The sequence below is a fragment of the Pituophis catenifer genome, unplaced genomic scaffold, assembly GCF_029215685.1.
Source record: "Pituophis catenifer annectens isolate HBS135680 unplaced genomic scaffold, rPitCat1.0.hap2 SCAF_9, whole genome shotgun sequence".
NCBI lineage: Eukaryota > Metazoa > Chordata > Lepidosauria > Squamata > Colubridae > Pituophis > Pituophis catenifer.
In genome coordinates, this window is record NW_027256889.1 from 29,211,960 (window position 1) to 29,225,975 (window position 14,016).

General features: G+C 49.4%; 1 protein-coding gene across 1 annotated transcript; it reads right to left on the reverse strand.

The window, feature by feature from the left end:
• Window positions 1-2,521: 2,521 nt before the first annotated feature.
• On the reverse strand, window positions 2,522-13,709 carry HPCA (hippocalcin). The gene is made up of 3 exons (XM_070949326.1): window positions 13,332-13,709; window positions 6,948-7,053; window positions 2,522-2,619 (listed from the first exon to the last, which is right to left on the reverse strand). The coding sequence occupies exons 1-3, from the start codon at window positions 13,707-13,709 to the stop codon at window positions 2,522-2,524; spliced, it is 582 nt and encodes a 193-aa protein (XP_070805427.1).
• Window positions 13,710-14,016: the final 307 nt, after the last annotated feature.

The window sequence follows — 14,016 nt, forward strand, 5'->3', positions numbered from 1 at the left end:
AATCTAACTAATTAATTAAAAGAACTGGCAGAGACTTGGCTCTTCCTTCCCTGCTGGCTTGTGAGTTCCTTCTCAGCTTCCCACTTTCTGCAGCTTGCAGGCCATTGCTTCATTTTAGCTTCTGGGGGTTCATTCACAGGAAACAAGACCGTCCACATACACTGCTGCTTGAAGAGCTGGGAGCTCAAATGCAGAGCCGCCTCTGGGACGGCAGCGCCTAGAATTCCAGCATCCTGGAGAAGCTGCTTTAGTCTTCCATAGGTGCCTTTTCTCGTCAAGGGCACCCATTTGGCATAGAGGGACATCGTCTCTAGATGGCTTCATAAATTGCTGTGATCTGTTTCTCTCCACACTGTGGCCCTCCCTATTACAAATCCCGTCCCCTCAGCCACAGCCTGATGCTGGCAGTCCAAAAATTGGGATGGGTGGATAATGCATGGCTGCGGAGGGACTTTGTGAGCAAGAGAGCCTGCCAGCATCCAGAGAGCAGGGCCTCCTCCCACGTCTGCCAGATGGGAGGCCTGGGCTTTGGTCCTGGGTCCTCTGCCTGCCCCCCTTGACTTCAGGGAATGGGGAGGAGCTCAGTGGCTGAGAGGGGAGGGCAGGGCAGGGCAGGGGGGCCTTGGCTGCTGGTGGGAAACTGGGCAGGGTCACTGGCTTTCTGCACCAACCCTACACTCCCCCCCCCCCCCCCGGCTCCATCCCCCACCTGAAGCCAAGAAAATCCCACCTTGCCTTTGGGCCTCTTGCGACTGGAAAGTGCTGTGAGGGGACTGCGGCCTTTTCTCACCAGGAGCAGGACTTCCTGGGTAGCCATCACGGGTACCTGAGCCTGGGCGGGGCAAGGCTTTGACTGGATGGCTGTGGCCGCCATCTTGACTTTTTGACCTCCCTGCCTCATGGATAGTCTCTGCAGGAAGGCTGCTCTCCTCGTCCTGGGTCTGGATGGAACTGTTACTCTCAGCCTTGATTCAAGTCTTGGCCCCGCCTGCAGGGAGGTTGCAACCAAGAGACGAGCTCTGGCCAGGCTAAAACCACCACAGGCAGCTCTCACCTGCACACCCAGCCACTTTCCCTAAGAAATAGGGGAGAGGCGGGCAAAACCATTTAATCATGGGATGGGGGGCAAGAAGTTACCACCCAGTAACGTCCTGGCTTCTTTGGTCACTCCCAAAACGAGCTGCAATAAATCAGAGAATTTGGCTCTGTAATTTGGGAAGAAAGTAACTTTGAGCAGACAAATGAGCACAAAAGAAATCTGCAGGCTGTGATTCTTTTGTGGCTGCGTTGGGATCGTTTTATAATGAAAAGCAGGTAAGACAATCAACAAATAATTCTACACATACATTTTTCACACCAAGCTCTGGTTGGCAGCTCCCACTAAGCAGCTTTTGAACGCTGGCCTCTCTCTCCTCTGCTCCCAAAGCTGCGGGCGGCTGCCTTTTGGGGTGCTGTGTCGCCTGGAGGGGGAGGGGCTGGGCTATCGAAGGAACCCTGGGTGAGATACGACCCCTCCTCCCCGTGCTGCAAACCAGAATCAAAAGGGCTGGCAAGGGGTGTGATGAGGGTGGGCAGAAGGGGGTGGTGTAGCCATGACACGAAGGGGGTCTGCTTTGGGCTGTGGCATATGAGCTAAGGTAGTTTGCATTAAATGGCACTGAATGTAGATCAAAGCTGGGCAGAAACGAAATGCTTTGAACCTCTGGTGCTTCTCTGCTCCTGGGAAGGAAGGAAGGAAGGAAGGAAGGAAGGAAGGAAGGAAGGAAGGAAGGAAAGGCTGCTTTAACGGAGAGCAGAGAGACGCAGAAGCATGGGGTCCCCAAAGCACTTTTGACAGGTGCACAGCCCTAAGGGTGCTTATCAGCATTACACAGACCCTGGTTGGAAATACCAGGGCTACTCCACTGAGGGCATCCTAAACAACGCAAAGCAGAGACTTGTACTTCCGTATACGTAACTGATCTGGCCTAGTGTCATTTTAATAATTTATTATGCTAATCTATTAAATCTATATGCTGCCCGACTGGGAGTTATCCAGGCATATACTGGGGTCCCTCAGTGGCCTTTCAGCTTTGTTGGCATTTGCAGCCGGTGCCTTGGGCTACAGACCTCGCTTTCGCCAGCAAAAGCTGCTCTCGCACTCAGGAGCCCTGCAGTGGGAATACGGCCAGCAGCAGGCGCAGCGGAAGAGGCAGCTGCGGGCGAGCGGCCCCTTTGACTGACCCTAACCTGGAGGGCTGACAGAAGACCGGCTGGTCCTCAGACTCCGGTTTGCCACCCACCCCCTCAGCTGCATCCCAAGTCGTGTCACATTCACACCAAGCTAAAGTGTTCAGGGAGGGGGGAAAGGAAAAATATCTGTGAGTCAGAAAAAAACTTCAGTAGACTGGCTGGTGCTCCTTGCTTTGATGTCCAAGCAGGAACGGGAGGAGGCTGGTGACTTCCTCGGAGACGCCCGGTGAAGTTGGGTGCTGTTTGGGGAGGTGGGCTCATCCAGAGCCTCCTGGGCAGTGGGGAGTGCTCAGAACTGGGAGGCACTGCTGGGATCGCACTGCAGCAGCCTCACGATGGAAGGGTCGCTCTTGGCGCCTTTGATGAACTCCTCCAGGGACAGTTTGCCTGGAAAGGAGAAGAGGGGGTCAAGCACAGCAAAAGAAGGAAGGGGGGATGCCAGTCCCAGATGGAGCAGAATTCCCAGAAGGGACCCCTGGTTGCTTCCTTCTTCCCTGAGCGTTTTCTACTGCCCTCCATCCTCATCTGAAGTTCCCAGGCCTCCTTGTGCCAAGTTCATCTACCTGCACTCCACATTGTTTTCTGACAAAGGATTCCTGCAAAGGTATGTCATGGTTTTAGAAAAACGTCAGCAGAGCTCACATGGATGCCAAAGGATTCCTTTTTTCCCCTTCTCATGTGTCAAGTGAGGTTTTCATGTCAAACTAACTATACTGATGTCTTGTTTTTCAGTTTCCCATCTAATCCTTTAAGACTGGCCTTTTCTTTTCCGGACACAAAGTAAGAGTTTTTGTGTATGTGAGAGACCAGCCTTGGCTTCTGGTGAAGCTGTCCCTTAATTTCAACCAATGGGATGTTTGTCCCCAGCCCCTGGGCTGCAGCCCACTACCAAGCCATGGCCTGTTCGAAACCGGGCTGCGGGAGAGATGGGTAAGCACGCGTGTGAGCGGAGGGCACTTATGCTCGGGCATGAAGCTCCACTGACACGAGCGGCAGGCATTTGTGCTCACGGGCAGAGTTTCCCTCATGCGGAGCTTTGCACATGAGCACAAGCGCCCTCTGCTCACACAAGTAGAGCTTCGCAGACGAGTGCAAGTCCCTGCTGAGTGGAGCTTCGCGCATGAACACAAGCAGCCTCTGCTTGTGCATGAAGCTCTATTTGCACAAGTGAAGGGCATGTTGCCTGCCATTCACACAAATGGAGCTGTGTGTGCGCGCATGTACCTGCCATGCACACGCCCCTGTCCCTGGCTGGGCCGCCAAGCTGGAAAGGTTGGGGACCGCTGCTCCAACGTATTTAGTAGCTACGAGTAGAGTTCAGAGATTTTGCGTTGCTCGAGAACAGCCTCCCCTGGCTGGGGAATTCTGGGAGTTGAAGTCTACCCATTTCAAGCTGCCAAGGTTGAGAAATAGTCCCGGTAGTCGTTGCCTTGCAATCCCAATTGGGACCAGAATTTCCACTGCTAAGCAAGGTCGTCACTAAGTGCATTGTGCCTGGTTTTACAACCTTTCTTCGTATGGTTGTTAAACAAATCACTGCCAGTGTTAAGTGAATCGTGGTTGTTAAGCGAACGTGGCTTCTCCCATTGGCCTTGCTTGTCGGAAGCTGGCTGAGAAGGTGGCGCCTGGCAATCGCAGGATCCTGCAGCCGTCGTAAATGCATGCCCGTTGCCATGTGTCAGTTTCAATCATGTGACCATGGGGATGCTGAGACAGTCATAAGGGTGAGGACCGGTTGTAAGTCACTTTTTTCTAGTGCCACTGTAACCATGGTCACTAAGCCAATGGTTGTAAGGTGAGGAATACCCACAGCATCAGATGCTTTCTTTTACCCATCAGTTATTTTAGGCCTGTTTCTGCTTAGAGGCCGGTCTTTTGACCTGCGAAAGGGGTGAGCTGCTTCTGGTGTAGGTCACACCCATCCTTTAGGTCTCTCTTTAATGGAGCGGGGGCAGAGGGGGAGTAGTCATCTCCCCACAGAAAATATTCAGCTGGCTGAAACGTCCACCCATTTCTCTTGAGCAGCTGCAGCTGCAGCTGCAGAACTGGTGGCCTGCTGGTCCTAGCCACGGAAGGCCATCCACAATGGAGAAGGGGGGACGTGTCAAAAAAATCAAGATGGGTAACAATTGTAGCCCCCTCCCCTTGGTAGTAGCAACTCGAGCTTTTTGATCCTTCTCCCCCGTGGATTTCCTTGCAGGGTCAGGAGGGGTGGGCCAGATTTGCACTGTCCTAAAGCAGGGGTCCCCAATCTTTCTGGCTTGGCAACCCAGTCCAACGCAGTGGGGGTGGGGGAGGCGTGTGAGTGGCAGGCATCCATCCATTTGTGTAAGTGGCAGGTGTGTGTGCCCTCCATTTGTGCGAATGGAGCGCATGCAAGGGCTAGTACCAGAGGTGGGTTTCTGACCAGTTCTGGAGAACTGGTAGTGGAAATTTTGAGTAGTTCAGAGAACCGGTAGTAAAAATTCTGACTGGCCCTGCCCCCATCTATTCTCTGCCCCCCCAAGTCCCAGCTGATCGGGAGGGAATGGGGATTTTGCAGTATCCTTCCCCTGCCATGCCCACCAAGCCATGTCACACCCACCAAGCCACACCCACAGAACCAGTAGTAAAAAAAATTGAAACCCATCACTGGCTAGTACCCTCTGTTCAGGCAAATGCCCGCCACTCGCACAAGTATTTATTTATTTTATTTATTTTATTTTATTTCCAATTTATATACCGCCCTTCTCCCTGAGGACTCAGGGCAATGTACAGCCAGAATTAAGAACATGAAATACAAATATTAAAAAACAATTAAAATGTATATAAATTTGGCCCAAAAATTAAAAATCACAAACCAATTTAAAACTTTTAAACATTTCTTCCTAAGCCAGCCCGGCTTGCTGGAAAAAGTGGGTTTTAAGGGCACGGCGGAAGGCACTGAGGTCTTGGATTCTCCTTATCTCTGGGGGCAGCTGATTCCAGAGGGTAGGTGCCCCCACAGAGAAGGCCCTCCCCCTGGGGGTCACCAGCCTACATTGTTTGGCTGATGGCACCCTGAGGAGGCCCTCTCTGTGGGAGCGCACAGGTCGGTGGGAGGTCGTCGGTAGCAGCAGGCGGTCTCGAAGATAGCTAGGCCCTATGCCATGGATGATGACCAACATCTTGAAGCGCACCCAGAAGACCACCGGCAAGCGTGTGTGAAGTAGAGCTTCACACACGCTTGCCCACCTCTCCTGCGGCCCAGTTTCATATAGGTCATGGCCCAGTAGTGGGCCGCAGCCCTGAGGTTTGGGACTCCTGCCCAAAAGCATCTTTGGCCCTCCTTAAAAAATCCAATCTCCGATATTTTCACCTCTTGCTATTCCCATAAAAACGGGCGGGGCTTGGATCGCATGGTTTGGGGCCCCATCTGGACTTTTGTGACTGCATGCCTGCAGGTTCCCCTGCCTCCTAGGCAAAATGAGTGCCTTGTCAGTGCAACCTTAGGATCCCAACTATAATCCTTGGCCTCTTCCAAAATTGGGAAATCTGACAGAAAACCTTTCAGCCCAGCCAATTTCTTGCTGCTTCACCCCACAGCTCCCAGGAAGGTGCAAAGGACTCCCTGTGTGGAGAAGCCCCCTCGCTGGACTGGGAGGCGAGTTCCTAATGCTGGAATGCCACTGTTGCTTTTAAGCGGGCACAACTTGTTGGGCCCATGGCTGCCTTTTGATCTCTACACAGAATGAGAGAGTGCAGCAAACCAAACTTTTATGCAGGTATTCTCGACTTACAACCACAAAAAAGGACGTAAAATTCATCATTAAGTGGTGTAGTTGTTAAGTAAGGCATCACACCTTATTCTGTGGCCTTTTTTGCAGAGGTTTTTAAGCGAAGCATTGTGTGACTGCAACTTGCAACCTTCCCGGTAGCTTTCCCATCAACTTTGTCTTTTGGAAGCAACAACGCAAGCCCAGGATGCTGCAGCAGCATAAATACATGCGGGTTGCCAGGCACCCAAATTGTGATCATGTGACCATGGGGACACTGAGACAGTCGTGTGAGGACCGGTTGATGTCACTTTTTTCAGCACTGTTGTAACTTTGAATTGTTGCTAAATGAATGGATGTGCGTTGAGGATTGCCTGTCATAGGTGCAGACATGTTGCCTTCTGAAGCATGATGGCAGAGGCAGAGCCCCCAACCAGGAGGGACGGCCATCCCTAAGCCTGGAAGATGGGGTGGAAAAAGAGGCTAGCCTTCCCTGCTTCTGCTTTGGCAGAAAGGAGGAATTTACACTATGAATGCCTGCTGAGCAGCCCGGATCTCCCTCTGGCTTCCTCTAATGGGCAGAGCAGTTCACTGCCCTGAGCACCCGGGCCTCTTCCTAGAAGACGACTAACATACGCTGTGCAGTGATGCAAAAATGACCTGCAAGATCTTTTTTTTAAGGGCAGCATCTGATCACCTTACTTTTCTTATTCTTCATCAAATGTAATATGCTTGTGTTGGAAGGAAGGAAGGAAGGAAGGAAGGAAGGAAGGGAGGGAGGGAGGGAGGGAGGAGGCCTATATTAAGGCAAAATACTAGAAATTACTAGCCAGCAGTGCCTCCCTGGCAGAGCTGTGGGGCAACCTCCTTCCCCCCTACAGCCGCTTGTCACTGTATTTAATCAGCTTTCCTGCCTTCTTGCTTAAAAGCTCTGGATTTACTGATGAGCTTGTGTCTTAATCTCTCTGTCTCCTCATTTACCATCATTATTGGTATCCATCTGTCGGAAGATTTTTTCCGTCCGTTTCTCGGGGGTTGATTCATCATCTGGCATCTTCATCACTGATGAGACCATTTTGTAGATAGCCTGGAGAAAAAGAAGAGGAACAGGAGCAAAGTCTGTAGAGGCTTTGGATTCTGCCAAGGACCCCCCAAGATTCCTATGATGGGAAACAGGGCTTGCACTGAATGAGGCCGGCACAGATGGGCTGGAGGGGGACATCCCTGCTACACCCCTGCAGGTAAGCCTGGCCTATTGAGGTGATCCGCTCGGCAGTTGGCAGCCCCACTTTGGATCTACAACGTCTGCCTCTGCTCTTGACATGGGCAATCGAGACCTCTCTAATCCCACCAACCCAACTCAACATGCTTCTCCTTTCCAACAAATTGGTTTGCAGCTGCCACTGCTTATCCCAGTATGGAAACTGAAAACAAGAGAAAAGTTCAATGTTCCTCAACTTACGAACATAATTGAGCCCAAAATTTATGTTACTAAGCAAGACAGTTGAGTTTTGCCCCATTTTACGACCTTTTTTGTCACAGTTAAGTGAATCACTGCAGTTATTAGGCAAGACAGCTGTTGGGCGAATGGGGCTTCCACATGGACTTTGCTTGTCGGAAGGTTGCAAAAAGTGATCACGGGGCCCCTGGACATTGCGACCGTCATAAATATGAGTTGGTTGTCAAGCATCTGAATGTAAACCATGCGGTCATGGAGATGCTACAACGGTCATGTGAAAAACAGTCATAAGTCACTTTTTTCCGTGCTGTTGTAACTCTGAACAGTCACTAAATGAGAAGTTGAAGACTACCTGTATTAGAAATACATTTGTCTTGCAGTTGTTGCTGTTAAATTGTCTATGTGCAATTTGGAAAATAAAAATGTTCAGTATGAATGTTACAGTCCTATTGTGCCTGGCACATTAACAGATGAACAGAGTTGGAAGGGACCTTGTAGGTCATCTAGTCCAACCTCCCGCCCCAAGCAGGAGACTCTACACCAGGGGTGTCAAACTCAAGGTCCACAGGCTGGATCCGGCCGGCAGGGTGCTTAAATCCAGCCCACGGGGCTGGCCAGGAAATATCAAAGGACAGGCCCGTGGTACCTCATCCAGCCAAAACAGGCTGCGCAACCTGTTTTTGGCTGGCAGAGTGCTGCTGGAGGCTGGGGAGGCCAAAAATGGGGTGCACAGAGTATCCATGTGCCTCGTTTTGGCCAGCAGGGTGCTGTAGGAGGTGTCCGTCCTGTCTCCCACCCCTGCCCCCCCCCCCGCCAGCCCACATAGGCTGATCCGGCCCTCAAAGAAATCTGTTTTGATATCCCTGTCCTACACCATTTCTGACAAATGGCAGTCCAGTCTCTTCTTGAAAGTCTCCAGTGATGAAGCTCCCACAACTTCCGAAGGCAACTTCTGTCCCATTGGTTGATTGCTCTCACTGTCAGAAAATTTCTCCTTATTTCTAGGTTGAATCTCTCTTTGGTCAGTTTCCATCCATTATTCCTTATCTGGCCTTCAGGTATTTTGGAAAATAGCTTGACCCCGTCCTCTCTGTGGCAGCCCCTCAAGTATTGGAAGACTGCTATCATGTCTCCCCTGGCCCTTCTCTTCACTAGACTAGCCAGGCCCAGTTCCTGTAACTGTTCATCGTATGTTTTAGCCTCCAGTCCCCTCATCATCCTGGTTGCTCTTCTCTGCACTCTTTCTAGAGTCTCCACCTCTTTTTTTATAGTGTGGTGCCAAAAACTAGATGCAGTATTCTAGGTGTGGTCTTACTAAGGGTTTACAGAATGGTATTAGAGTGGTACCTCACTTGATCTTGATTGGATCCCTCTGTTAATGCAGTTTAGGATTGCATTGGCTTTTTTGGCTGCCGCTGCACACTGCTGGCTTATCTTTAACTGGTTGTTTACTAAGGCTCCAAGATCTCTCTCACAGTTACTGCTATTAAGCCTGGTTTCACCCAGTTTATATGTGTACTTTTGGTTTTTCTTGTCTAGGTGCAAGACTTTATTTTTCTCTACGCTGAATTTCATTTTGTTAGATAGGGCCCAGGGTTCAAGTCTGTCAAGATCCATGTGGTTCTTCAGCCTATCATCTAGGGTTTTGGCTATTCCTGCTGCAAATGGATGATAATCCTTAAATTATGACTGTAAAGGGAGCCTGCCCATCAAAATTGTAACTCATGATGATCGCAAAGGAGGTTGGTCATGTGATTGACCTGATTTTAGGATTCTTTTTGTAGTAGTAGTTAAGCAAACTGCAGGGTTGTTGTGAACCAATGGTTCGCCTTAGGTGCGATTTTGCCAAAACCCAGAAGTAACTGCCAGTTTTCGTCAAAACCTTTGTAAAACAAGGTCATGTGATTAGGAGGCACTGCAAACGTCTGTAAATGCGATTCTGTTGCTGAGCACCCGATGTCCAGTCATGTAACCACAGGCTGACTGTCTGAGCTTCGAATCCGGGCCGTAAGCACCTCTCAGGCCCATCAAAACTATGAACAGTTGCTACAGCTACTAGTCATAAGTCAAGGCCTACCTGTATGGTCTTTTCTAAACCAGCCTGCCCCAGACTGACTCCTTTGAAGATACTTATGACTAGACTTTCCATCATCCCCGGCCAGCATGGTTGTTGTTCTATGGGGAGAAGATGTGGTCATCCCAGCCCTGGAGGCCAAAGGAGGAAAGGTGCTCTCAGCCTGTTGGCTCTCGTCTCTATCCCTGCCCCGAGAGGGTTTCCCCCCCTCCTTTTCTGTTCCAGGAGCTGAGAAAGATGCATTTAACCTTGGCCAGTCTGGGACTCTGGGACCCCAGGCAGCTCAGGACAGATCTGATGGAGCAGAAGCACTTTTTCCCTGTAATATTCAGCCAGTCTTTTATTCCCCAGCAGACCGTGACAGAATACGTTGACAATTCGCATGCACAACTCGATAGCTGGACTGTTAACAGTAGAATGGCAGCAGACAGCTCAAGCAGGCGGATCCTTTGGGAAAAGCAACAGTCCGCAGAGTAGCCTGAGGACAAGACTGGTCAGCAAAAAATAAACCCTTTGTTTACCCTCAAGTTTCTAGAGGGTAATGGCAAAATTAAGATGGTGACTGTAATTGCAGCTGCACCTATTTTTATATGCAATGCATTTTATGTGCAACCCCTTTTTGGACAGTATTCTGCAATCATCCCTGGTGAGAACCAAAACAGTAACACTGAGGATAGCCTGCGTTATGGGCTTGCAATGTTGATCAACGTCCAGCAGAGGGCACTACAGATACGGGCAGGAGTAAGAAAGTAAGATGGAAATTGAGACCAAGATCTCCACCTACCCATCCCTTCTGGCTGGTCTTCTGGAACTCAACCCAGAACTTCTATGCTGGATGCTGAAAGGAAAGCAGCAAGTTTGTCTGCCAGCTGCTTTTTAATATCCAGAGGCATCTGGGTTGTGAACTGGGCAAATTTATTAACGACACTCACAAATATATTTAGCCAGGCAGAGATGTAGCAGATGCATTCACACAACATGCTAGAGATACCTTCAGGGTGGGATGAATCCAGCATGTTTGATTTGCTTGTTGTTTGATGGATTATGAAAAGTCAGACCAGTTAAATTCAACTCCCAGATTAACGCAGCCACTGAATGATTCTCTTGGTCATTCAGTGTCCTTCCTTGGCTGACCCAAAATTATAATCCAAACTTGTCTGAATTGGAAAGCCATCTGCAAAACAACAAGTGCCCAGTCTTTTCCACGAGACCTCCATGTCCAGGAATGCCCCATAGAGACTCATGACCTTTCTTAGGATGGGCAACCCATGCCTTTAGTTTTCTCTGGAACTGTTCCCATGTGCCCAGATAAAGGGCAAAGGGAAACAGGGATGGTGGCAATCAGGAAGGGCAGACCTATCAAAACCATGCTTTGTAAACAGTTTGGGCAGCCATTATGGGAAGGACAAGCCACCTCCAACTACAGGTTTCAAGGTTCATCAATGCTGCAAACTTCCCCCCACAAAAAAATCTCCCCCTTTTCAACTTCATATGGATGTAAAGAGGTGCCAGTCCCAGGAGGGATTGGAGGACCAAGAGGTCTCCGCACCTCATCTGGGCATGTTTTGCAGTGTCCATTCAAATGCTTTAGACCTCTAAAACAAGAATCTGATTCAGAAGACTCCTTGGTTTCCATCTACCTGCACTAAGAAGGCATCCTCTCAGCAATGTTCTTTTTTTTCTTCCTCAGAGACCGTATCACCATTAAAATTCAGTTATAGCCCACAGTCCAAAAGATTCACAGCCGACTTGCAGCAATCTGAATTTTTTCTGGCATTCCCCAGAAATCTATCAGTAGCTGCCTTAGCTTAGATGTGATAAACATCAACAAACTGTATCTCTACGTGGAATAAAAAAGAATCCACAAATTGAATTTGACTTTTAAAGCATCCCTTCTCATCTTCTGGGCAGGTGGGGGAATATTCACAGAAGATACTGTTTTTAGGAAACAACAAAACATGTTTTTCTTCTGGAAAATATCACCAAGTGAAGGTTCGTTGATGCAACATAGTTCACAGACTGTATTAAGCTGCATTTTTGGCATGTTTACACTGTGATTCTAAAGGTGCTTTATTCAATAAACCAGACCTAAACAAATTATGGCTTAACACAGGGGTGAAATCTAGCAGGTTCTGGAGAACCGGTAGCGGAAATTTTGAGTAGTTTGGAGAACCGGCAAATACCACCTCTGGCTGGCCCCAGAGTGGGGTGGGAATGGAAATTTTGCAGTATCCTTCCCCTGGAGTGGGGTGGGAATGGGGATTTTGCAGTATCCTTCCCCTGGAGTGGGGGGGGGAATGGGGATTTTGCAGTATCCTTCCCCTGCCATGCCCATCAAGCCACGCCCATAGAACTGGTAGTAGAAAAATCTGAAGTTCACCACTGCCTTAACATGATGTTTCTGTCATCCCTGTTCCTACCTGGGAATCAGTTCTGGAAGCTGCCAATACCCAGAAATATAACCTTGGACCTTTTGCAAGTCTAATCCACTCTGCATGTGCATAAAATGAATCTCTAACGTCTGCAAAGACACATTTGAGGGAGCAGAAGAGAACTGTAGGAGAGCCTCTCCCAATTTCCTTACTCTAATCTGCTCTCCTCTGCCCTTAGCTCTACCTCCACCCACCCCACCCAATGCAACCTGCATTTATGGAGCCACCAGAGACAAAGGAGGCGGGGCTTTCGTTCTGAGCCAATGAAGACAGTCTCGGGGGTATCCAAAGACATTTTTTCCAGGGAATTTCTAGATGGCTCTGCTGCCTCCCACACTGAGCATCCTGTTCTCCCACGCAGCTTCTGCTTTTCTTTCATTCCCCAGAAGTCATGAAGGAAGGAAAGGCAGAAGAGCCGCATCCCCCTCAGCCGATAGTGCTGGGACCTCTGCAGTGAAAGCAGCCAGATGCAAAACAGTTGACAGGGAGAACAAAACCAGAGGAAAATTGGTGGAAAACCCTGCTCTCCCTCTGCAGCTCCAAGCCCTGTTCTGACCAGCTCTGGCTCAGTCTGAAAGCTAAAAGCTTTAATCAGTTTAATTGCTAGATTAACAGCACACTTAAGATTAGTTACCCTTTACAGACTGGATTTTCCCACTCAGTAATTAGGGTCCCCTGCTTTAATCACTTCACTCAGCATATTAACCCATGGCTTTAGTTGATTAATTGTGGAGAAGATCTGGGGGGGGGGAGGTTGGGGGGACGACAATTTTAAGAACCAGGATGGCCAACTTCAGCTACTTTGACTTCTTAGTTGAATTAAGAACATTTAGCTATTTAGAATATTGAGGTTCTCAGTCAGGAAGATGCTGTTTTAAAATGACAAGACTCAAAAATTAGGCCAAAAAGGGCTATGAATTCCTCAGTTCTTCTCACCATCCATCCTTCCCCTTCATCTGACTGCAGAAGAGACTGTTGTTGGGGCAGCTGCCCAGAGCTTGGGGGAAGGGAGGGAGGGAATGGGTGAGCCTACAATGTAATTTATGATTTCATGATGCCAGTTCACCAAACCTTCATGCCGTGTTGAGTTCACATAACATGTTAAATTTTACTATGCTTCTTTTAAAAACTATCAATGTTCCTCCCCACCCCGTATTTCAGGCTTGCAATCCTCTGGGGGCTGGCATGCTATGGGTGTTTGCGTCTTGCCACGAGCCTTATGCTAAAAGCTGTCGAAAGACGCCTCCCTGGCCGGCTCATAGGTCCAGGCCTCTGAGTTCAGCTCTAGCAACCCATGAAGACTCCGCTACTATGGGTTGCCCAAAGAGATCAACAAAGGTTTCTCTTGGGAGGCGTCAGGACTTTGCTGGGGGGGGGGCGAGGGAGGGGCGACGGCTCACCTGGACAATCTCCAGCATCTCTTCCCTGCTGATGTAGCCATTGCCATCCAGGTCGTACATGCTGAAAGCCCACATCAGCTTCTGCTCCAGTTTCCCCCGGGAGGTGACGCTCAGCGCGATGATGAACTCTCGGAAGTCGATGGTGCCGTCACCATTGGTGTCAAAAGTGCGGAAGACGTGCTCGGCAAACTTGGAGGCATCTCCATAAGGGAAGAAGTTGGCGTAGATTTTCTTGAACTCCTCCACATTGAGGATGCCCGTGGGGCAGTCTTTCAGGAATCCCTTGTACCACTCCTGGAGCTCCAGGTCAGAGAATTCGGTGTTCTCCCGCAGGTCTTGGAGCATTTCTGGACGCAGCTTGCTGTTCTGCTTTCCCATGACTGAAGCGGGTTGCGAGCTGAAACACAAGGCACAAAGAGAACCTTGGCATCGACTAGGCCCACAAATGTGGCCATTTCTCTGGCCGCCTCTCCAGGGGAACCTCACGCACGTTGTGTGCTTGTTTATACGTGCAACACTGAGTGCTAGAAACTTGCTTCTGGGTTTTAAAATGTAATTTGGATGTTCAACAACTCAGCTCTGTGCTCTATGAAGTCATAGGACACAGAACACAGACAGGCCAGAAAATGTGAGTGTTCCTGTTTCTGTTAGATTATCAAATGGTTCTGTAGTTTGAAGAAAGCAG